This window comes from Cavenderia fasciculata (assembly GCF_000203815.1).
Source record: "Cavenderia fasciculata unplaced genomic scaffold Scf_EUAJFUG02HR96I-5, whole genome shotgun sequence".
Lineage (NCBI taxonomy): Eukaryota > Evosea > Eumycetozoa > Acytosteliales > Cavenderiaceae > Cavenderia > Cavenderia fasciculata.
In genome coordinates this window covers 163104-186805 of record NW_004457624.1, presented here as the reverse complement: position 1 = coordinate 186805, position 23702 = coordinate 163104, and the positions used below count along the sequence as shown (strand labels likewise).

General features: G+C 32.5%; 3 protein-coding genes across 3 annotated transcripts; 1 reads left to right on the top strand and 2 right to left on the bottom strand.

Annotated features, from left to right (window-relative positions):
* Positions 1–313: 313 nt before the first annotated feature.
* On the top strand, positions 314–5471 carry DFA_11087 (calponin domain-containing protein; the record flags this gene model as incomplete). Its single annotated transcript, XM_004349978.1, has 2 exons — positions 314–841; positions 900–5471. The coding sequence occupies 2 exons, from the start codon at positions 314–316 to the stop codon at positions 5469–5471; spliced, it is 5100 nt and encodes a 1699-aa protein (XP_004350028.1).
* A 68-nt stretch (positions 5472–5539) lies between these two features.
* Positions 5540–6797, bottom strand: srr (serine racemase; the record flags this gene model as incomplete). The annotated part of the gene is made up of 5 exons (XM_004349976.1): positions 5540–5578; positions 5611–5922; positions 5992–6314; positions 6436–6539; positions 6610–6797. The coding sequence occupies 5 exons, from the start codon at positions 6795–6797 to the stop codon at positions 5540–5542; spliced, it is 966 nt and encodes a 321-aa protein (XP_004350026.1).
* A 360-nt stretch (positions 6798–7157) lies between these two features.
* DFA_11085 (AAA+ ATPase) lies at positions 7158–23673 on the bottom strand (the record flags this gene model as incomplete). Its single annotated transcript, XM_004349974.1, has 12 exons — positions 7158–7388; positions 7465–7645; positions 7720–17309; positions 17386–19261; positions 19351–19657; positions 19752–20973; positions 21044–21466; positions 21535–21760; positions 21829–22192; positions 22252–22721; positions 22804–23355; positions 23450–23673. The coding sequence occupies 12 exons, from the start codon at positions 23671–23673 to the stop codon at positions 7158–7160; spliced, it is 15666 nt and encodes a 5221-aa protein (XP_004350024.1).
* Positions 23674–23702: the final 29 nt, after the last annotated feature.

Below are 23702 nucleotides of genomic sequence, written 5' to 3'. Positions count from 1 at the left end.
GTTTGCTCCGTCCCTATCATCTTATCTACCTATCATCATTCACTCATTATCATTATTGATAAAGATGAATAAACGTTGTTGATAATCAACTCAATCAATCAATCAATCAATCAATCAATCAATCAATCAATCAATCAATCAATCAATCAATCAATCAATCAATCAATCAATCAATCAATCACAATGTTTGTATTTGAAACAAAAGTTTAGTAATGATACATTAATTATTAATCAGCTCTATTCTATACTATACTATACTAGTTGTTGTATTATATTTAGTTAGAAGATAGAGATATATATATAGAGAGAGAGAATGTCAAGAATACCAGATGCAATAGTTAAAGACTCATCACTGCCAGCTACACCGATTGGCTTCTTTGAAAGAATGAGGAATGATCGATCAATGATGAGTCTTTCGGAATTCCCACCCGAGGCACCACCAACTGCAATGGTCACCAAGGTTGTACTCAAACAAAACTCTGAAACTGATCTAACTAAACATTTGAACAAACAACCATCATCACAACCTTCTCCATCTCAATCACCATCAAACAAAGTTGTACCAATATATCAACAGCAACAATCAGCACCTGAATTATCATCATTATTAAATAATAATAATAATAGTAGTAGTAATAATGACACTAGTAAAGTAGAAGAAGAAGAAGAAGATATAATTATATTTAGACCAAAAGTAAATACGAATAGATTGACTGCAAAGAGACAGGCATGGGATGATTATGCATTCTTGTATAATCGAGAAGAAGTTAGAGGTTGGCTTGAAGAATGTTTTGAACAACCTTTTGAAGAAGAAGATTTATTCCAAGCTTTAATGGATGGTGTATGTATCAAATATCTCTCTAAAAATATGTATATTAATAACCAACTCATCCTTTTAGCAATGGTTATGTAAACTAGCAAATTTGATAAAACCAGGTATCATCAAGAGAATTCACAAAAAGAATTCACCACCTTTTATGAGACTAGAGAATATAAACTTCTTCTTGTGTGCATGTTTAGAGTTGGGTGTCAAATCAGATTATCTCTTTTTACCAACTGATCTATATGAGAGAAAGAATCTTAAAAAGGTTATCTATTGTCTATTGGCTCTATCAATTCAAGGTGGTAGATGTCATGGTCTAAAACATAAATTATGTATCACTTTATTCAATCATGATAGAATTAGACCGTCTTCATCATCAAATACTTCATCTTCATCCTCTTCTTCTTCTTCATCATCATCAAGTACCTCATCATCTTCACCTCAAGAAGGTACAACTGTATTCAATATTATGAGTGTTGGTAATAATAATAATAATAATAATAATCAATCAACTTCTACTTCTTCTTCTTCTTCTTCTTCATCATCCTCATCCTCATCTTCTACCGATGATACCAATAATAATAATTCCAATTATGCAACATTGGAAGATATCCCATTACCACCTCCACTTAAAATGATGAGAAGAAAGAAGAAGAAACCTGCTGCTCAGAGACCATTACAATCTCAACCGCAATCTCAACCACAACCAACTACACCAACACCTTCAACACCATCTGAATCCTCTTTGGAAATGACAGCTACTGTCATTGTCAATACCAATACCAATACTACCGTCACTAACTCTAACACCACCAACACCACCACAACTTCTTCTACTGATGAAACTATCTCCAACCATAGTTCAAGTGTAAATAATAATAATAATAATAATTCAACTAATAGTACTGGCTCCTCACAACCTCTCAAAGAGGTACCTAAAGAAAAGAAAGATGATTCATCATCATCATTGATCTCATCTTTACCGGAAAAGGTTATCAATCAAGATCAATCAACTCAACTATCAATCTCAAATGAGGTCATTGCAAAAGAGATTGAAGAAATTACTACTACTACTACTACAATTGAATCGTCTGTAGTTGTTGTATCGTCTACAACTATAGTCGAGGAGCAAGGAGGAGAAGTAGAAGTAGAAGAATCAACCAAAGCCTTAACTTCAATTAGACAAGGTGAATCAAATATTACCACCACCACCACCACCCCCACAACCATTCCTTTGATTGATGGAACAACCAACAACAACAACAACAACAACAACAACAACTACATTGATAATAGTTTAAATGATACCAACAACAATAATATTCACACTATCAACCATAGTGAAACAACCATACCTTGTCAAATTGACAAATTATCAAGTGAGTCTGTTAAATCGGATATTCATCTTGAAAATGTCAAGCCAAGTCAAGTCACTAAAGAACTGATCAATCCTAATACTGTTATCCAAGAACAACAACAACAACAACAACAACAAGTTCAAGTGAATGTGGTTGAAACTACTTTTATCCAAATTGACGAAGCGATGAAACATGAAAACCCAACTATCAGCTCATCAAATAATAATAATAATTATAGTCAAGAAAAAAAATTCGATTCTAATATTGAAAATGTTCACTTCAATTCCTTAATGATTGAAAAGGACAGTAGTACTGTCAAACAATCGTCATCAACTCAAGCAAATGAAGAAATAGTCCAAAAAGAGACACAGACAGTAGTAGTTGAAGCTACGATCACGACCACCACTACTTCTACAGATAAAGTTCAAGGCCAAGAATTCGTATCGGCACATAGAACTAGGTCTGGATCTGGATCGAGATTTGTAATTGGTAAAAGACGTTCAGTTTTGGTAACTGCTGATGAAATTCAATCATTAAATACCAACAATATAAATATCAATGATAGTAAACAACAAGTATCAAATAATAATCAGACAACTACAACTACTACAACTACTATAGCAGATAGATCTTCACCTTCTTCAAAGGATAATAATAATAACAATGTAGAATCAGATTCAATACCACCAAAATCAAGAGGAGTATCGATAACATCATTTTTGAAATCAAAGAATCAATTTGATGAATCTCAAAAGCAATCTCAATCACCTAGATCATCTATTCTCTCTCATCAAAGAAAGAGTCTAGATATAGTAAATATTAGAAGAAATAATAATCTTAATAATAGTAATAGTTTGGAAAGTGGAGTTATTACCAAGGATGATATATTATCACTTCAAAATATTGTAAATAATCAACAACAACAACAACAACAACAAAATAATAATAATATCATCCAAACCACCACAACTACAACTACTAGCAGTCAAACATTAGATCAACAAATTCCAAGTAGTTTGTCAGAAGATATATTCAAATCAGATGAACAATTACAATTACAACAACAACTTGACCAACAACTACAATCATCTATTCAAGATGAAGATGAAGATGAGGATGAATATGAATATGTAGAAGATATAGAAACACCATCATTATTGGAATCACAAGTTATGGATATTATGAACTTGATATCAAACAATCATCATGATGAAGAATATTCTGATATTATTGTTGCCTCTGATGAAACTGATCTAATTCTTGAACAATTAAATCAAGAAGAGAAAGAGCAAGAAGAGGAAGAGGAAGAGGATGAATCACTAGAGTCACTAGAATCAGCTACCAGTTCATTGGAATCTTCAGATATTGATGAAATGGAACCATCTTTTGGTGAAACAACATCCAATACATCAAATACTGCAGAAATCATATCAACTGACTCAGATCGTTCAGTTCAAGAGAAAAGAGGAGAAACATTTGGAATTAATTTGGAGAAATCATTCATGGCTGAACAACAACTACAAAATAATAACAACAAAGTTGAAAAGACAGAACAAAATATAACATTAGTAGAAAGTGTTACAACTATCAACGAGATTAATCAAACATTAAATGATAGTAGTTTAATAGATAAAAATAATATCTCACCAGACAGTTCAACATTGGTACTTAATAATAATAATCAAAAGATTAAATCATCACCTACAGTGGTTCAAGGATCATTAAAAAGACCAATAGAAAAGACAGTATTCTCACATGTTATTACACCAGTATCATCACCATCAGGATCACCATTAAATTCACCATTCTCATCACCATCCAAAGATAGAGTATCACAAATTGCTAGACCTCCAAGTCAAAGTAAATTAAGATCACCTCTAAAATTGGAAAAGATTGAAACCAACTATCCAACAATCAAAACTGGAGGAGAAACAAAATCATACGATGAAAAGGTTGAGGTAATTACAAAGGTTACAACTATTATAACTGTTCATCAACAAGAAGAACAACAACAAGCAACAACAGTTTTACCACCACCTTCACCATCACCAACAAAGAACCAAAAACCATTACCATTACCAATGCCACCTATTGGATCAATTAAATTAAATCATGTTGAACAGGATCCATTGGATATTGTCATTCAAGATGTAGATGTAGATTTGGATTTATCAAATGATGTTAATATTAATAATCATGAAAATGAAAACTTGGAGAATAGAAGTGACAGTAGAGCACAAAAGAAGGATTATACATTCCATAGAACCTATCGTACCGTTCAAAATCATCCACCATACAAACCAGTGGTTAGTGATACTACTGATCGTATCTTTGCCGAATTCCTCAATGTCACCATGAAAAAGATTCTTCCACCATCGATTGTATTGCCCGACAGAATCGAAAGAGTTGGACCAAACAAATACAAATGGGGTGACACTATAGTCAATATGCGTTGTGTCAACAATATCATTGTGGTTCGTGTAGGTGGTGGATGGATGACATTGAAAGACTTTTTGATTCGTTACAACTCGGTTATTCAAGCTGCCGATCTAGACAAGGTTGGTGATGTTGCTTCTGAACACTCGGGTGAAATGCAAAAACTTCAAATTCAAACTACTGCCACTGACAAGTCTTCTGGAGTCTCTAAAACCACCCAAAATCTTCGTAGTGGCAGTAGTAATGCCAATGTCATAAAGGCAACCAAGACTATACTTCGTGCAGGTACTCCACTCCCTGGAAGTACTAGTTCAAGACAACAGCAACAACAACTAAGATCAGGTACTCCACTTCCACCAAACCCACAAGATGATATTGGTGCAGGTGATATTCAATATAAAATGGGTACTCATCGAACCAGTGTTGCTAGTGGTACATTGAGACAAGTCACTCCTACCAAATCAAATATTCCAGCTAGACCACCTTCAAGATTACCAACTCCCGTTAGTAGATCTGCGAGTAAACCAACTACTACTACAAGTACCTCATCGGCTCCAACAACACCAACCAAATCATCAACTACGCCATTATCAAATACTTCTAAATTACCAACAACAACAACAAAATCGGCACCATCTACACCAACCAAATCACCAGTACCAGGAACTAAATTAACAGCTACAGTATCTGCACCATTCACTTTGGGAGCAAAACCAAAATCTTCTCCTTCACCTATAACTCCTACTAAATCATCATCATCAACATCAACAACAACTACTCCATCATCATCAACAATACCTTCACCTTCAACAACTAAATCAAAATTAACATCATTACTTCCATTAAAGAAATAATAATAATAAATTTTATTTATGTTTACTTTGAAGAAGCAAAATAACTTGCACATTGAACCATATCTACATTACCTCCAGTGACAATGAGTCCAATCTTTTTGACACCACTTGAATACTTTTTAAATTGTTGACTATTTACTGCAGCTAGAACGGTTGCAGATGAAGGTTCTACAATAATCTTCATTCTCTCCCATATAGTCTTGAGAGCATATTTGATCTCTTCATCATCAACAGTAATGATACCATCGCACAAAGATTGAACGATTGGGAAATTCAATTTGCCGACACATGTCAGTAAACCATCAGCAATTGTATTTGGTTTACCTGGAAGATGTGGTAATGCTTCACCTGCTTCCAATGAACGTGCTGCATCATCAGCTCCCAATGGTTCTACTCCAATAATCTTAATATCAGGATTTAATGTTTTGGCTGCAATACAAACTCCTGATAACTATTAAAAAGAAAGAGAAAATAAATAAATTAAATTAAATAAATATTTATAATTATTATTATTACATACAACACCACCACCACCAATTGGACAAATAATAACATCTAAATTATCAACTTGAGATAATAATTCGATTGCAACAGTACCTTGACCAGCAATTACATCAGCATTATCAAATGGATGAATCAATGTACAACCAGTCTTGGTTATGAGGTCGTTGCAAGTACTCTCGCGAGATTGTAAATTTGGTTGACAAAGGACAACATTTGATTCACCAGCGTATCCTCTAATAGCATCCAACTTTACTTTTGGTGCATTATTTGGTACTACGATATAAGCAGGTATACCTCTTAGTTGTGCTGCTTTTGCTATTGCTTGTCCATGATTACCACCTTCAATCATATGAATAAAGTTAGTTGATTAGAAACCTTTTTGTTTTTGTTTGATATCTCTATCTATCTATCTATCTATCTATCTATCTATCTATCTATCTATCTATCTTATCTAACATACTGCTATGAGTAACAACACCCTTTTTTGCATCTTGTTCATCAAGCTTTAGAATAGAATTGCAAGCTCCTCTATATTTGAATGCTCCTACTTTTTGAAGGTTCTCACTAGATAGATAGATATATATTTGAAAGATGAGTGAGGTGTTGATTGATTAAATAGGTTTACTCTCTTTACCATTTAAAGTATAATTCAAAACCAGACATATCATTGATAACAGAGCTAGTCATGATGGGTGTTTTGTGGATGTGTGGTTTAATTCTATCATGGGCTTGTTTGATATCATCAAAAGATACTCCTAGATTCTTACTATTGTAGATTGTAAGATTACTACTACTACTATTAACTGATGTTATTGCTTGCATTAATTAATTTGGTTGTTGACTACAAAAGGTGAATGTGTGAGCAACAACTAGTTAAAAAGTTATTCATAATTTTAGTTGATGCATCAAAACTAAATTAATCTAAATTATTATTTAATTTAGATAATCAAACCTCCCTCTATAACAATAACTGTATCACACAATGATACCTAATAATGAAAGATACCTTACCACAAGTTTAGGAAACAAGATTATGTTTACTCTTTCTACTCTCTTTATTCAGATTTGGTCCAACCACGGGTTTAATTTCACATTATTCCTTCTTATTACTCTTCAATAAATTTATTTCTTGAAAGATATTTATATTAAATTTAAATTAAATTAATATATTATTAAAGTTTATTATTCAGAACTCATTGGGTCTGATGATGGAATAGAAGAATCAAACAAGGGTTCTTGAATTCTTGGTCTATTTGTATGTAGCTTGAATATCATCATGAGAGAATTCATCTCTTTGACTTGTTGGTTGATTTCTTGGTCTTGTGATAATACTTTTGTTTTGAATCCATTTGAAAGAACTCTTCCAAATACAGTATCATCATACATCATCTCTAAACTACTTCCATCTTGATACTAAATCATAAAAAATAATATAGGTGTTTGTTAGAGATAAACATTATGAATGTTTGATGATTCAATCGATAGTTACCATTATAGAATTGAGACCATAAATAAAGTCTCTTGAATCATTGTAAATTTCACCAAGGTTTACTTGTACATCAAATGCTTCTACTCTATAATCTTGTGTTCTCTCGACTCTAATAATAATATAAGTTGGGAATTCAGCCAATCTTACCATTGGAATAGAGACATTTTGACATTTGTTACATCTAAATAAATAATTAAATTAATTAAATATTAATATGCTATTCTATATTTTGTTTTGTTTTGTTTGATATCTTACGTTTTAACAGGTAAAGAATAGAAAGAATCTTTAATTGAATGCTTAATGATTGAAAGGACATTTGTATCTCTTTCTTGATTATAGACAAAAATTGATTCATTTCTGATAGTAGAGAGTGGGGATTGACATTTTGGACAACAATACTCTGTTTTGTAGATCAAATTTTTTGATTCCTTGTCAATATTCAATAAGATCTCGGTCAAACAAGAGGAAGGATCATTTAACATTTGTGGGTTGATTATTTTACAAAGTTCACCCATTATACCATCTACATTGATTGGTTGACAATGTCTCTTTCCAAATAGGGTTGACTTTTTGTAGAATCGACCAAGTAGATTGCATAGTTTTTGTTTGTCCTTGTTGTATGTTCCTGAAACATTATTGATGACACTATTATTAAATCCAATCCAAGTCCATAAAAGAGGAACAAAAGGTTTGGTATCGTCGTGGTATTGAATAGTTACAAGGTTAATCTGGTGGTCCATGTCATCATAGCTGTTCTCTTGATCCATGTCATCACTTGTTTCGTCGTCAGAGTCATCGTCGTAGTCATCATCTGTATCTGATCCAAATGATTCATCTTGATAACTATAATCATCTTGGAAAGATTCGGAATCAGAAGTTAACTGGGCTGTAATTGTGTCGTCCGATGATGATGAATTCATATCAAAATCGTCTAAATTTTGATCTTCTTCCCTAGCAAATGGTTCTTGATATTGATTCTGGTTCTTGTGCATCTCTTGTAATGAAATATAGACAAGAGAAATATTCTCGTGAATCGTTCTCATAAAGATGGGATAATATGAAATAACCATGTTTGTCGGTACCAATTGTTTAAAAGAATGAAGGCCATTTGGTAGTTGAATAGATTCAACGTATGGGAAGATGTATGGTGATAATGGGTCATTTGGTTTGGTGGTTGAAACGGTTCTTCTACATCCTACAGAGTTTAATTGATCCAATACACTCTTTAGATAGTTGAGCCAATCTTTTGCCAATAGATTATTACCTTGAACATTTTGAGAGACAATATCTTTAATGTGACCGAGTGATTCCATAATGACAAGATCTGGTTTTGGTGGTTCATTGACAACAGTCGAGTAAAGATAACCACATCCAAAGTATCCATCAACCACAATATCAATCACGCTAATAAGACGTGAGACTGTTATTGAATCCAATAATTTTTTTGCCTTGTCATCCAATACCAATTTAATTCCCTTCATATCTCCATATCCAAATATTGGTAATTCAAGACTATTCTTGAATAAATCTTTTTTTTGTTGCTTAGAGTCACTTTTAATCAATGTGATAATTGAAATGAGATATCTTGCAACTTGTTCAATATGATTAGATTTACAATAGGTCATCAATTTAATCTTGACATCTTCTTTGATTCTCTCTCCAAAATAGGTATTGTCCAATTTATCTTTGAGTAATTGTAGATCCTTGATTGATTGAGTCTTGAGTGGATCATGAATCAAAGGAATAGTTGACTTTTCATTATTATTGTACATATGATGATGATGTACATCGGTATGGATAAATGGGAAATCAATTCTATACATATTCATAGAGTATTGTTCCGTTTTGCCACATAAAAAGTGACATACCAATTTGTTTTGAATGGAACCAAAGTCTGGTGAAAACTTGTTTCTATCACTAGAGCAGAGGTATTGAGAAGCTGAACTTGACAAGAATTGGATAAATTCTTGAACCTTGAGATTTGAACCAACCAATAAATAATTCTCACCATAATCATAAGGAATTGTTGTTAGAACCTTTGAATCTAATTGACTCTGAACCAATGGTTGAATAATATCACCAAACAATTTGGTTTTGACCATTTGATTACGAAGATCTATTGTTTTGGATTGATATTGTTCTAACCAATTACTAATAAGAGTAATGATGATACCATCACCATTATCTTTTGTATAGATTAAAGCTTGAAGTGGTGTTTGATCGTCAATGGTTTGAATAATCTTTTCGTAATCTGGTCTTTCTTGACATCCACCTTCCATTGTATTGAGATGCTTTAAAATGCGAACCCAAGCTTGTTTAACATTGTCCCAAGCACATCGTATCGATGCAATCGTTTCAAATGATTCTACTTTTGCCAAAAAGTCTATACATTGAGGAATAGAGTAATTTGCATAGTCTTGTGGTAATCTTCTATTAAAACTTGAGAACAGAATATTTAAAAAGTTGATCAATGTTGGTATATCCGATGACAAACATAGTTGGGCAATGTTGGCAGAGAAGAACAACAAGAGAGGATTTGAATTGTCCAGTGGTCCACTACTAATAAGATGGTGAATGTCCTCTAAACCAAAGAATGGTGAGTTGAAATAGAGAGAGTATTTCATTCTCAACGATTGAATCCTTTTGAGGGTCGAATCTTGATTCTTTACCAAATCGATTCGATGTTGTTTGAGTGGTTGGTATTGCTGATTGATTCCATTGATGATACTGGTTAAATATTCTTCACATGGACGAATCTGAGGTTCAAGGAATGACGATCTCATAGAAGCGTTTGGATTAACATAGGATTGATCCCAAACTCGATACAAGAATTCATTGACCAAGTGAGAAGCATCGATATGTTGGTTTTGAATCATTTGGTTCTTGACGATTTCACCAAAGGATGTGAGACTTCGGAGTGAGACAAAATTTCTTGGAGAGACATCATCTGCACGATAATATGACATGATTTGTTGTATGGTTCCAAGATGATTTGGGTTTATCGTACTCCATGCCATGGCACCCCATGATGTTGTCGTTACAATAAACTTGTTGAGGATATTTCCTCCCATACTATTTGTTGTTGGGATAATTTCCTGAGAGTCGTGGTCTCTATATTTCATACCACAATCCTTGAAAATAGTCTCGTTTGCAATGTATGGACGAAGGCACACCATTCCTGGATTGATCATTATATTAAAAAGGTAATGGTTGGGTGAACATCCAATGGCAACGGCTGCAACATTTACCAATGTTTGGGCTGCTGATCTATCCTCTAGACACTTGTCGTTTCTAGCAACCAATATATTATCAAAATCTCTATTGACTCTGTTAAAGGTGCCATTGAGAATGAAATTAAAGTAGACAATATATGGTTGGAATCCCAAGGCATTGACTATATTAATGTCTGATAAAATTATCTTTACAAATTTTAGTGCATTTGTATTTCCTTCAATATAGACTGAATAGGTAATGAGGAACAATGACATTCTAAAGAAACCAATATATCGAGGTCTATGTTGGTGTGCCAAAATTCTATTAACCAATCCTTCCAATGATGGAGCGTCATTTGTTTTGACAATGTTCTCCAAAGTTTGATAGAATTGTCCATCTGTTGTTTCTCTATCCACTACAAATGAAAATTGTGAAAGATTCACTGATATATTATCATCCTTTACAAGATACTCTTTAATTCCCAGAAGAGTCAAACAATGATTCGACTTTAAAAACTTGGTCAATACTTGTTCGTTTTGAATTTTGTTAAAGAGGTATGCATGATTTGCACGACGATTGCAAATCTCTCTTTCACCACCGTGAACTGTACCAGTTTGTATTGAAAGTATGGACTGTAGTATTGGTAGTTGAGGATGAGTTTCAACAATGAGTTCAAGTTGATCTTGATTGAGAATTGGGATGAGAATCTCATCGAGATATTGTCTAGACATTACAAAATATTCGATTTTAGAGTATACATCTTGTTGATTACGAAGAGTATGGAATAATTGATCTCTTTTAAGATTCTTTCCAATTGGTTGTGCCAAAAGTCCAAAATAAACAATATTAAACAATTGATTATTCTCTGGGATTCTTGTCAATTTGTAAAACTCTGCCAACTTGGTATTTGGTTTATCATGCATTGTAACAAGTGTTGGGTTGATAAAATCATTACCATTGGTCAATAGTTGGTTGGTTGTTGTTTTAACTATTAGTTGTGTTGTATTGGAAACGAGTAAAAGTTTCATCATTTCACAAGACCATCCAAATGGAATCATAAAATGATCTAATCTTGGGAATCTATTTTTATCTCCTGCCAATAGATGAATAAACTCTATAGTATTGTTTTGTGAACTTGAAATCACTGGTTCAATAATATCCAAAATACAATTGATTGGAATGATTGGTAATTCTCTTTCGTGTAATCTTGCGTTTACAATTGCCAACCATTCAAAAATCGGTGCCAATGTAGTTGATTGAATGGGGGTTTGTGAAAATATAATGGCCAACATTTTCTTTACAATACCAATATCTTTGACATTGATTGAAATATTCATAAATAATTGATAATGAATATGAATAACAATAGCATTTGCAATATTACTATTATTATTATCAACTTTCTTTCTGAATACACCACCACCTGTACTACCACTACTCTCTTTAATAATATCTTGAATATGAATTCTATTTAGAATTTCTTTTACCACTGATGACCATGATACCATGATATCTAAAAATTCATCATCAACTGTACGACTCGTAATAGTAATATCATCTTGAGTTGTTCTCATTGGACTATTAACATTATTATACAATTGTCTAATCTCTTCCATTAAAATATCAAGACTTGTTTGAGTGATTGTTTTCTTGATATTTACAGTCTTTACCAATTCTGGTGTTTGATTTTCATCAAACTTTTCAATAAAAGAATTGATCAATTGGTTGATATCGACGCCTTGAAGATTTGTGATTGGTTGAATCATGTGCATTAAAAATACCAAAAGATCAGAATGGTATTGTTTAAGTGTAACATATTTCAAAATAGAGTTTGTTCGGATCGGTGAAAGATGATCGATAACACCAATGATAAACTCTGTCCATTCTGGTGCAAACATTAAACTTCTTGTCACAAAATCAGATTTGAATGATCTTGACAAGGTCGTATCATCGTTGATATAATCTACGAGTTTTCCAATTTGATGACCTTTAATATGTTTCATATATTCAGCCATTAAATTTGTTTGGGTACGATCTTTTTGATTATCAGAATTGACAAAATCAAAAGCCGATGTCAAGACTGACCAAATAGAGTCAAACAGTGGGAATTGACTTGGTTTAAATTTGGGACCAGTCATTGTCAATTGAATTGGTTCTAATCTCTCTTCAATATCCTTTGATAAACTTGGGATCTTTACAGAGTGTAAGAATAGAGTAACAATTTTTTCGGTTGGTGATTTTGGTTCAACGTGATGATAGACGGTACCAAAAGCAAGATGATTCAAAATAATCTTGAGAATTTGTGATACAACTGGATAGAGGAATGTATCAATCGATGAACGAATGGCATCAATAAAGGATGCTACCAATTTACCAGTTGCTATTAAATTTGAAATATTTAAAATAATGTCTTTAAATATATCCTCTCTATCCCATTTATCTATAAATATAGCAATGATGGGATTATACCAATCTGGATGACGTTCAAACAGTTGAATAATATAGTCTGAACGAGTTGACTTTTTGTGATAAAATTCTCTCTCTTCTCTAGTTGGTAGACGATTGATATTGAGATTATTGTTACCAGTCAACATTTGAGTGGCAGAGTTTGCAAGATGTTTGAAAAAGAGAGTTTTGAATATTTCACCAACATGATTTGGATCAATTGGTACATTCAAACCATAAGACTTTGAAATCAGTGATCTAAAGTCTGTCTCTAATTCTTTCATTGGTGAGTGTTCCAATAGAGATCGATCAATTCTAATACCCAGCGAGTCAATGTATACATATTCAAAACCATTCAAGAATATACTGTTCAATCTATTACTATTTGATACAGATGATTCTGGTGGATAGTGACATAATAGTACAAATAACTTGTCTGATTTCAAGTCAGAGAAATGATCCATAAAGAAATTGATTTGATGTTGATTGACAATTGAACAATCAGCAACACCAATAAATATCTTTGTCTTTGTGTTTTGTTTCATCTCTTGAACCATTTGACTACATTGTAATGATGATTTGAAACTACCAAGTTGAATAATTTCCAACATTGAACTCTTTTTAATCTTTGCATCAATTTGAATGGGATATAATAAAATTTCTTTTAATCTATCCAAATTGATACTATCTTTGAGGGTTTGTGTAAGAGTTTGGGTGGTACGAGTATAAATGACCCACTTGTTATTTGGTGCGATTGGTTGAGGTACATTATCAATTTCTATTCTATTTGAAAATTGATCAAATAAATGATGAAGAAAACGTAGAGTATTGAAATGTTCCTGTCTATTGATATATTCTTCCATATAACTGATATCCATACCATGATTTGGAGAATGGAATATGATTTCAGGTCTTGCAATTTGTAATAGTTTCCAATTTAATTCACGATAAGTGGCTGCCGATACTCTTGATCTTTCCTTAACCAAGAAATCTTGATCATCTGTACGATACGGCAATACATTGTATGGTCTACCCTTTTCAACCACCTCTTTAATAAATGTATAGACCAATGATGATACAGTCTCGTTTGAGAAACCAGACAAGAGTGTTGAATTGGAGTTTTTAGTGTGGAATGTATCGACAAAATGATTGGCCGATTGTTTGAGGTTGGCCGCAAGTTTTAACAGATCACCTGTATAGTTGTTTGGTTTATGATTTTGTTCATCCAAATAATGATTCATCATATTGTCGATTGACAATTGATACTTTTCAAAACGATTAAACCATGGTAGAGGAGTTTGAGAGAGACGTGATTGTGGAATATGAACAATGATTCTAAAGTCTGGATGAACACTACAAAGTGTTGCATGTGTACCAAAACTAACATTTGCCACAAACTCTTTGTCTCCATTGTTTTTGGGTGATGATTGAAAGTAGCGATTGATGACATCATAGAAACAAGCATCAATCAATTGTGTATTGACCAATACAACCACACCACCAACCGACATTTCATTCTTGATTTGAGTGACCACCTTTACAAGAGATTCAGGATCAACGTCTTCAGCGAAACCACCAACCCTAATAATCTTGTGTTTAATACCCATTTCCTTGAGAAGAGATAATGATGCTTCATTTTCAGTTGGATCAATCAACATCATATATCTAAATACACAAGTACTTGGATCATCATCAACTGTAAATTTCTCGGTCAATGATTCTTTGATTCGAGCAATGGTATTGTCCTTTTCAATCAATGCCATAGTGGTCGCGTTGATTGCAAAATGAGATTCCTCTTTACTCATCTCGGTAAAGAACATGGTTGCCAATTTCTTGAATTCAGGTAATGGCACACCATTGAAATGTCTCTCCAACGATTTTAACAGTACCTTGGGAGTGAGACCTTCTTTTTCAATACCACGAGCCAAATGACGAAGGAAGAAGACAAAGTCTCTTTGGTGGTAGAGTTGGTTTTTGGTAGACTTTGAAAATTCATTTACTTGATGGTAGCCGCGACACAGTGCGTCACATATCTTTACACGACTAGCCGACAACTTTTCATTGTTGTACAAACAACCTGCGACCAATGCCTTTTCATCTTCTGCTGTGATTTGGTCATGATGAATAAGCAGCATCATTCTGTTGGTCTTGGCAGCATCAAGTACTTTGTTACTTAGAATAATAATACCAATGCTGGCTTCATCCTTTTCAGACGAACAGGAGGAACTGGTATATTTATCCAAATAATCGTGCATCACTTTCATTGGTTTTGATGATTCATCGACGAGACCAGCTTCATCAAAGAATGCACAACATTTGGTTTGATTAGTGTTTCCACTAGCCTTGTACGATCGTTGTCTTTGAAGTGCTTGTTCAAATCTCTTTTGAATTTCCGAATCGGTGGTATGTTGGGTGCACTGTGAACGGAATGGTTGGATATTTGGCATTTTCGTCCAAGGAGAAGCGTCGTCAGAGGCATGCTTGTTGCTAATAGTCATATTGTCAACAACCAAACTAAATGAAAGAGTCTTTGAGCAACCTGGCGGACCGACAATACAAGTGGGTATATTACAGCATAGACAAACAACCATGAAAAACATGTTGAGTTGTAATGCATCTGTCAGAGCAATACCAACAGGCAACGTTGAACTGATACAAAAATTGTTATAGATATGTTTAAACATGGAATCACATTTAATATCTTGACCCACCTTTTTCTTGATAAAAGCGTTAAAGGCGAGCAACATTCTTTGTCTCTTGCTCGGACCGACTCTAAACAAATAGTTCATAGACATGCTACAAATAATTGCCATCCAATGTCTAATAGCATCAGTGTCTTCCATATCACCAAACTCCTTGTCGTTTTTAGGTTTGGTGATGGCACACTTGAGGATGGCTTGACCAGCCGGGTCATACATGAAAAATCGGTATGTACCAATAGCTCTAAATATATCTCTAATAGAGACATGTACACGCATTTCACCAACAGCACGTAATTCCTTTTGACCAAGTAACAAGAATTCAATGAGTGATTCTTGATCATTACCAATAGGTTTGAGTCGGAATAAGCTTCTAATAAACTCTGGTTCTTGTTCTTCAGAGAATGTACCAAAATTCATAATAAGATTAGTCATTGATGGTGGTTCATTACTAACAACAAAATCCATATGACTTGTAACTGTTAATTGTCCTGTAAAATCAATTGATGTTATAATCTTTGGTTGTTGTTGTTTTGGTTGTGATTGTTCTAGAGGTTGTTGACTTTTTGGAGCAAATATTGGTTTATAAACTATATTATTATTATTATTATTATTATTATTATTATTATTATTATTATTATTATTATTATTATTATTGTTGTTGTTGTCTTGATGACGAATAATATGCTTAGGATTCATGGCACCAACAAAGAATATATTCTTTGGTAATGGAGTACCATCTAAACTGTTTTCACAAAATACCTCTGATATAAGAGACAAGGTATCACTTGGACAAGTATTGAATTCATCGATAAAGACAACCTTTTTGAGATTCTTATCAATCTTTGCCAATCTCTTTGCTTCATCTATAATATCGTTTACAAATTTGATAAACATATCACTAGAGAATTTTTGATGCATGACTGTACGAGTGTAGAGACTCGAGAATTTGACATTGGCAAGTTCCTTGACCGCTCCAAGTAGAGTATCTCTATCGATGATGTTCTTTCCTTGTTTCTTGATATTGGCAAGTATACTATTGTTGTCTGGTATTTCAATCAATTCATACTTTTTCAACAACTTTCTAATTTCCTCTTCAATGGAAGAGTACAGGTTTGTCTTTTCCAATTCATTTTGTTGTTGCAACATTTGATTTTGCATGTCACCCAAACCTCTTGGTACAGCGTTTCCTTGTTCCAATGCCAACAATGTAGAGAATATTATTTCCTTTGTAATATTATCCTTTGGAATTTTGTCGACAGTGGTTCGACTATAACTTGTAATAAAAGTATTGATTCTTTCGACCAATGAAAATAGGATATCTGGTAATTGATTGTTTCTAGCATTGACCAATAATGAATAAAACAACAAGAGATAGGATTTACCAGTACCTGTATCACCACATAGAATAATACCAGATTGATTCTTTACTTTTTGATGTAAAATAATTAATCTTGATGCAAAATCTGCTGTCATTACAAATGTAAACTAAAATTAAAAAATAAATAAAATTAATATTATTATTTCTTTTTTTTCTTATTTTTTGTTTCTATTTTATACTTACTTGTTGACATAAATTATTAATGATTGAAGTTTCATAAGAAATATCAAAAGCATTTGCAATTGCAGTTAGGAAATGGTGTGGCTCGGAAACACATTTTTCATGATCAAATCTAGCATCTAGATGCTTGATATTCATAGCTAGAGGACTAGATGGTTTGGTAAAGTCCAAGAATTCAATTTGAGCTTTCAATTCTTCGGCATTTGACTCGTTCATGACTTTGGAAAAACTTGTTAGGATGGGAGGTGCTTCATAAAGCATCTTGAGTGATGAGAATTGAGGGTCTGACAATTTGACAGCTTCATAAACGAATATTCTAAGAAGATCTTGTGGTGACAAGAGACTATTACAAGCGGCTGGATACTGAGCTCTCAACTCTGCATAATAGGGAGTATAAATCTTTTCATGATAGTTGATTCGATCGTTCAACAACAAAAACATGTTTCTGATTTGAGAGTAGTATCCAGGGTGTGACAGATAGTCTGGTGTATAATTTTGACCTCCAACACCACGAGCAATTTGTGATAAAATGGGGAGGAGAGTTGCCATGTTTTGAGCATTGCAGTAACGAATACACTTGGCCTCTTCAACTCCAACCTCCCATTCTAGATTATGTGCATGATGGGTAGCCAATTGCCAGACGAGTGGGATTGAATTCTGAACATATGGCAAATAATCATTAAACTTTAGATCAGAGTCTGTATTGGCATCACCAATCTCGACGAAAATATGAAGTGAAAAGTTTTCACTAATATTGACAATCGATCCAACTTGATCACCAATAACGAATCCATGTGTAATGATTGGGTAGATGAATTGAGAAAAATCAGAGAAATTACAATATGGTGATAGTTTGATATGTAACATTGACTCTGTTTTTTGACCAGTCTCGATTCTAGATTGAAAGAAATCAATCAAAGTACTAGTTTCGAAATTTGGTCTCATGTAAAGGGTACAGAGTTGATCGGGTCTTGCACGAGATGCCCATTTACGAACATAGTGTGTCTTTCCACTACCACTATGACCATATACCAAGTTTAAAGAGGTTACACCACTAATACCCTTTGGACCGGTATGTGTGGTGGTCCAAGACTTTTTAAAGTTTGTCCAAGAACCGTCCAACTTTTGATCATAGGTTGGCAAAAAGTTGAATTGTTCACCACCATCGTTTTGTTCCATCGATATGATGTAAACTCGACCAAGTCCATCATTTGTTTGTTCTTCGTAATGGTCAGACAACCATTGAATGAGTTTGGACATTTGATCTGGCATGCCAACCAAAAACAAGGTAGACTCTGGTACTTTGGTGGCCAATGACTTAAAGTACTCGTGATCTTGACTGAATCGTGATCCATAAAAGATTTGTGATGGATGTGGCAATACATTATTATTTAATTGTAACAATACATTAAATAATTGGTCTGGGGTATTGGCCAACGACAAGTATTGTACACCTCTTTCATAACGACTTCCAACATAGTCAAAAACATCAGAGAAATCCTTTTCTTTAATCATCTCTACAAAGGCGACAAAGAAATCTTCATAGTTCATACCACGAGTAATTTGATCGTTTGCACCCAAGATTTGAATGATTGCACTTGTTGATAGTTTTGGGAAACAATAAATGAGGTATGGAGAGATGGCAGTGGCCAACTTGGGGATTGTATAATCATACGATGTAATATCCTTGTAGACTTGGATAAGTGATGATAACCCATGAGCTCTTAATAATAAGAGTTCATTTGGTAATCGATTGATTGAACTCTTCCAGTTATGGAAATCATTTGTTAATCGACCCAATAATTCTTCCAAATCATAGGCTACATAATTTTTTATATCTTGTTCAATTTTACCATCAAAATAATCTGGATGATAAATTCTAAAAATTAAAATAAATAAAAAAAATTAATTAATATTATTATTATTTTGATTTGTTTCTTTTTCTTTTTTTTTTTTTTTTTTGCATACCTATCCAATTCTAAATGAAGATCATGAATTTCTTTAAATCTAGTAACTAGATCCGTAAACAATTCAATAGTAAGTTCTTTATCCTTGTCAAGTTTCTGAGTGACAAAAAATGATAAACCTTGATCAAAATCGACAATGTTTGAGGAACCAAATATAGTATTTGAATTTGGTAATTCTACTTCCCAACCAATCGATCCAGATTCACATTTTGATGATCTTGATTTAAATATTGAATCTTTTAATATCAATGAAACAGTTGGTAAAATTGATTCTGAACTATATGTTCCACTATTTGCTGTATATAATCCTAAAAAAAAAAAAAAAAAAAAAAAAATTAATTTAAATAAAATAAAATAAATATTATTATTAATTTCTTTTCTCTCTTTTTTTTTTTTGCTTACCTCTAATTGGATCAATTTTATCTTTAACATTGATAATAATATCAATAATATTTTTTAATTTAGCATCTGTCAAGAGTGAAATTGATTTACCAATCTCTCTACAAAAATCAGTTGGCGAGTTAAAAGAAATATTCTTTTTTTGGTATAATGTAATAAATGGAGCTAAATGGTCATAGGCATTGATGACCCTGCTGTGTAGATCTGAACTGACAGAATTATCAATAAGATTTGATGTAATAATTCCATTCTTTTGATCAAATGCCTTTTTATCACCAAAAGCAGCATAAAACTCGATTACATCCTTGTGGATACAACCAAAAAACTCTAATTGGCCATATTTGAGTCCACCTGTAAGTTGTGAGAGTTGAGCATATAATGCAGCTGTTTTGGATAAATCATTGGTGGCATTGTTGTTGTTGGCCAAGAGAGCTTGGATGTGATCTTTGAATTTATCCAATCCATTTACAACAACATAATCATTTTCTTCGAAAAATGTATAAAGATGATTGATGTTTTTGTTGAAACCATAAATGGTTGCAGCCTTGTCCAAAAATTCAAATACTGAATGGATATTATTATTATTATCCATTATCTTGTCATCTTTAAAGAAATGATGATAAATTGATCGGATATCATTATTGAATGCAAGTGGTTGTGACTTTTTGAGTTCCAAAATGTTTGAAAAGATTGTATTGATCTTGATGGTTGAATCTTGTTTCATTATTTGCTCCAAATAATTGAAAACAAATTGGATGATAGAGTCGATTGATTGGTATTGGTTCTCACGGACTTGTTTTGGCTCTAAAAAATGATCCAATACAATTTCAAAGAATTTGTTGTTGCCAAAAGTACCAATCAATTCGATTGTTGTAGCATCCTTGACTTTGTAATTTTCTTTTTTACCACTATTTGTGTGTATTTGTTCAATTAATTTTGTTTTGAAACGACGTAATGTTTCAAGTCTCTGGTCAGTTGGATCGTTTCGGTAGAATTCAAACCCAAATTTCTTTGTTAATACCGATACTGCTACTCTTAGCATACTAACACTATGTTGAACATCTAAAGATTCTTGGAGAATTGATTGAGTTTCATCCGAGTAAGATGTTCCAAAAACCACATTACAAATCTTTACAAGTTCGACATAATTATTATTATTATTTTTATCGGTTTGGTCATATGAATCTCTAAATCCTTTGATATATTCTTCACATTTGATTTGGATCTATACAAATTTGAATAAATTAGAGATATATATATTTTGGATGATAATTAATAATAGTATGACTATTTACCTTTTTAGAAGATTCCTTGTATGAAAGAGTTTCTTCTGGCCAGTGTCTGAAATTGTTGTCCAACAATCCACCTTGAAGAATTTGTGATAAACTGTTTCCTTGATTATTTGTTGGGATATATGATTGGTTCAAAAGGGAGAGTCCCTTTTTAAGTTCTCTAATATCGATGTATTTCATATCTCTTGACTCAAATTGTTTTTTTAATCGATAATTTGATATCATTATAAAAATAAGAGTCAGAGGGTATGGTGGCTCTGCATTTTTGATATCATATTCCTCCCAATCATGAATCTTTTTTACAATTTCATAATATTTCTTAAAGCCATCTATATCCAGTCTAACATTTGGATATTTGTTTACAAAATCAAATTCATAATTTGATATATCATATGTCTTTTTGTATGATTTTGCTTTGGTAATGCACTAAACAAAAAAAATATATATAAGATATACAATCTATAAAGAAAACTTCTTTTTTTTTATAAACTTACAGTTTGTACATTGATGTCATCAAACTCTGGGACACATAGCGACAACTTTACAAAATCCATCACATCGGTTGATTTCAAATAAATTTTTTGGAGTTGTACAAGAATTGAACTAGAATCGGTGTGTTGAGAAAATAGATATTTGATATCTTCTTCCTTGAGCTTCAAATCTTTAATTGAGGCCATTGCACCTTCAAAAAATGGTTTTATACTATTGTTTTCAAATAAACTAATATATTGTACAAAAAAGGTTAAATTACCGTACAATGTTTTGATAAAATAAAATTAAATACTTACATTTTGTATTTAAGTAATCCATTCTTTTGAATCGATGAAACCAACAGAGATGAGAATTCTTTTCCAATTTTCTTAATGTTCTCATTATTGTCATTGTTTTGCATGGTCGAAGTGGTAGTAGCCGTACTAGTAGTGGTAGTCGTAGTACTTGTACTAGTACTAGATGTACTAGTAGTTTGAATGTCACTCTGCGATGAGGATGTATTATCATCATTCTGTTTGATGATTGGTTCCAAGAGAATATCAACCAATAAAGATGGATATTGGGTTAAAAATATACCTAATAAATACTTTTTTGCTTCAGGAGAAATATCTTTTACTTTTCCATATATACAAACTAATTGCTCAGTTGTAAAATCAACGGCTTAAAAAAAATGAAATTAATAAATAATTAATTATTTGCAAGTACAAGAGAATACATACATTTGATTAAATTTAATAAAGCATCTGGATTGCTATATTTTTTCATCAAAACATATATATTATCCAAACCATATGATAATTCCTCCAAAGTCATTTCTACTGTAAATTTGGTCGATTTGATTAATTCTTGAAGGAATTTTAATTTGTTTGGGTTTGTCATGTCGCTGAATGAATCCAAAACATTTGATCTTGAGTTTTGAAACAAATTGATGCCAATAGCCATCTTGAAAAAATGGTTCATTATTCCATCTGGTACCAACCCTAACTGATAAGATTTGAAAACAAAAGGAATGATGTAATCCTCGAGTAACATTTCGTTTTCCATATTCTTTTGTAAAAACTTGAAATATAATTCTTTGACAGAGTCTGCATAGTCTTGGTACATGAATTGTTTGGAAATAGAGGCAGGCTTTACATTTTTAATGTCTCCCAATAAATTACAAACTTTAAATGCATCGATTGGTTGATATCTACAGAAATTATAAAAAAAAAAAAAATGTTAAATGATTTTGTCAATCTTATTTTTTAAATGTTTTGTTGATTGATACATACAAATCCAATTTCATAACAATATATACTGCGAGCATATCGTGTTTTCCGGCAATAGATATAATTGCCTTTTTAATAAAATCCTCTTGGTATAATTTGGCATCATCTGGGAAAATGATTTTTGACTCAGCTACCATTGGAAGATGAATGGTTTTTAAATCCAAATGACTAATAGAGGTCTTTTCTTGAATAAATAGTAATACGTCATGGAGTCTCTCAAGATCCCATGATTTTCCAACCAAAGCATCCTTGACAGAGTGGTAAGCACTCTTTAAAAGTGATCCAAGGGAACTCTTGGACGGTTCTTTAGGAGGACCCTTCTTTTGAAACGCATTATAACAATCATAAATACCCTTGAGTTCAGGATTGAACAAAAGCATAGCATCGAAAAAAGGGATGACCTTTTTGTCCTTGACCAAAAGAGTAATTGATTCACATTGTGACACAAATCCTGTGAAATCGGTGGGTGTATTGTCCCCTCCTTTTGCAAAGTTTGGTGTTGAATAACACAATTTGATTTGATGTAGTTTTGAATCTGTACCTAACATTGTGACTCTAATAATTATTTATGTTAACATTAAATTTTACCCAAAAAGTCTTTTTTTTTTTTTTTTTTTTTTTTTTTTTTTTGAATAGGAGAGGTACTTACTCGATTGAATGTAACTTGTTTGGTGTGAAATGAAATGAATTAATATCATGTTTGTTTTTGTTTGTAAAAAACAATCTATTTGTATCATCTTTTAGTTCATTATTTCTTTCACCACTCTTTAGTTTCAGTTCAATGTTCCAGTCATCTTCCTTGATAGGAGAGTTACCAAACTGAGCTGAAATAGTAACATTAAATTTAAGATGCAACTTGTTTGATTTTCCCATTTCACAAACACTGATCTAGATCAACAGAG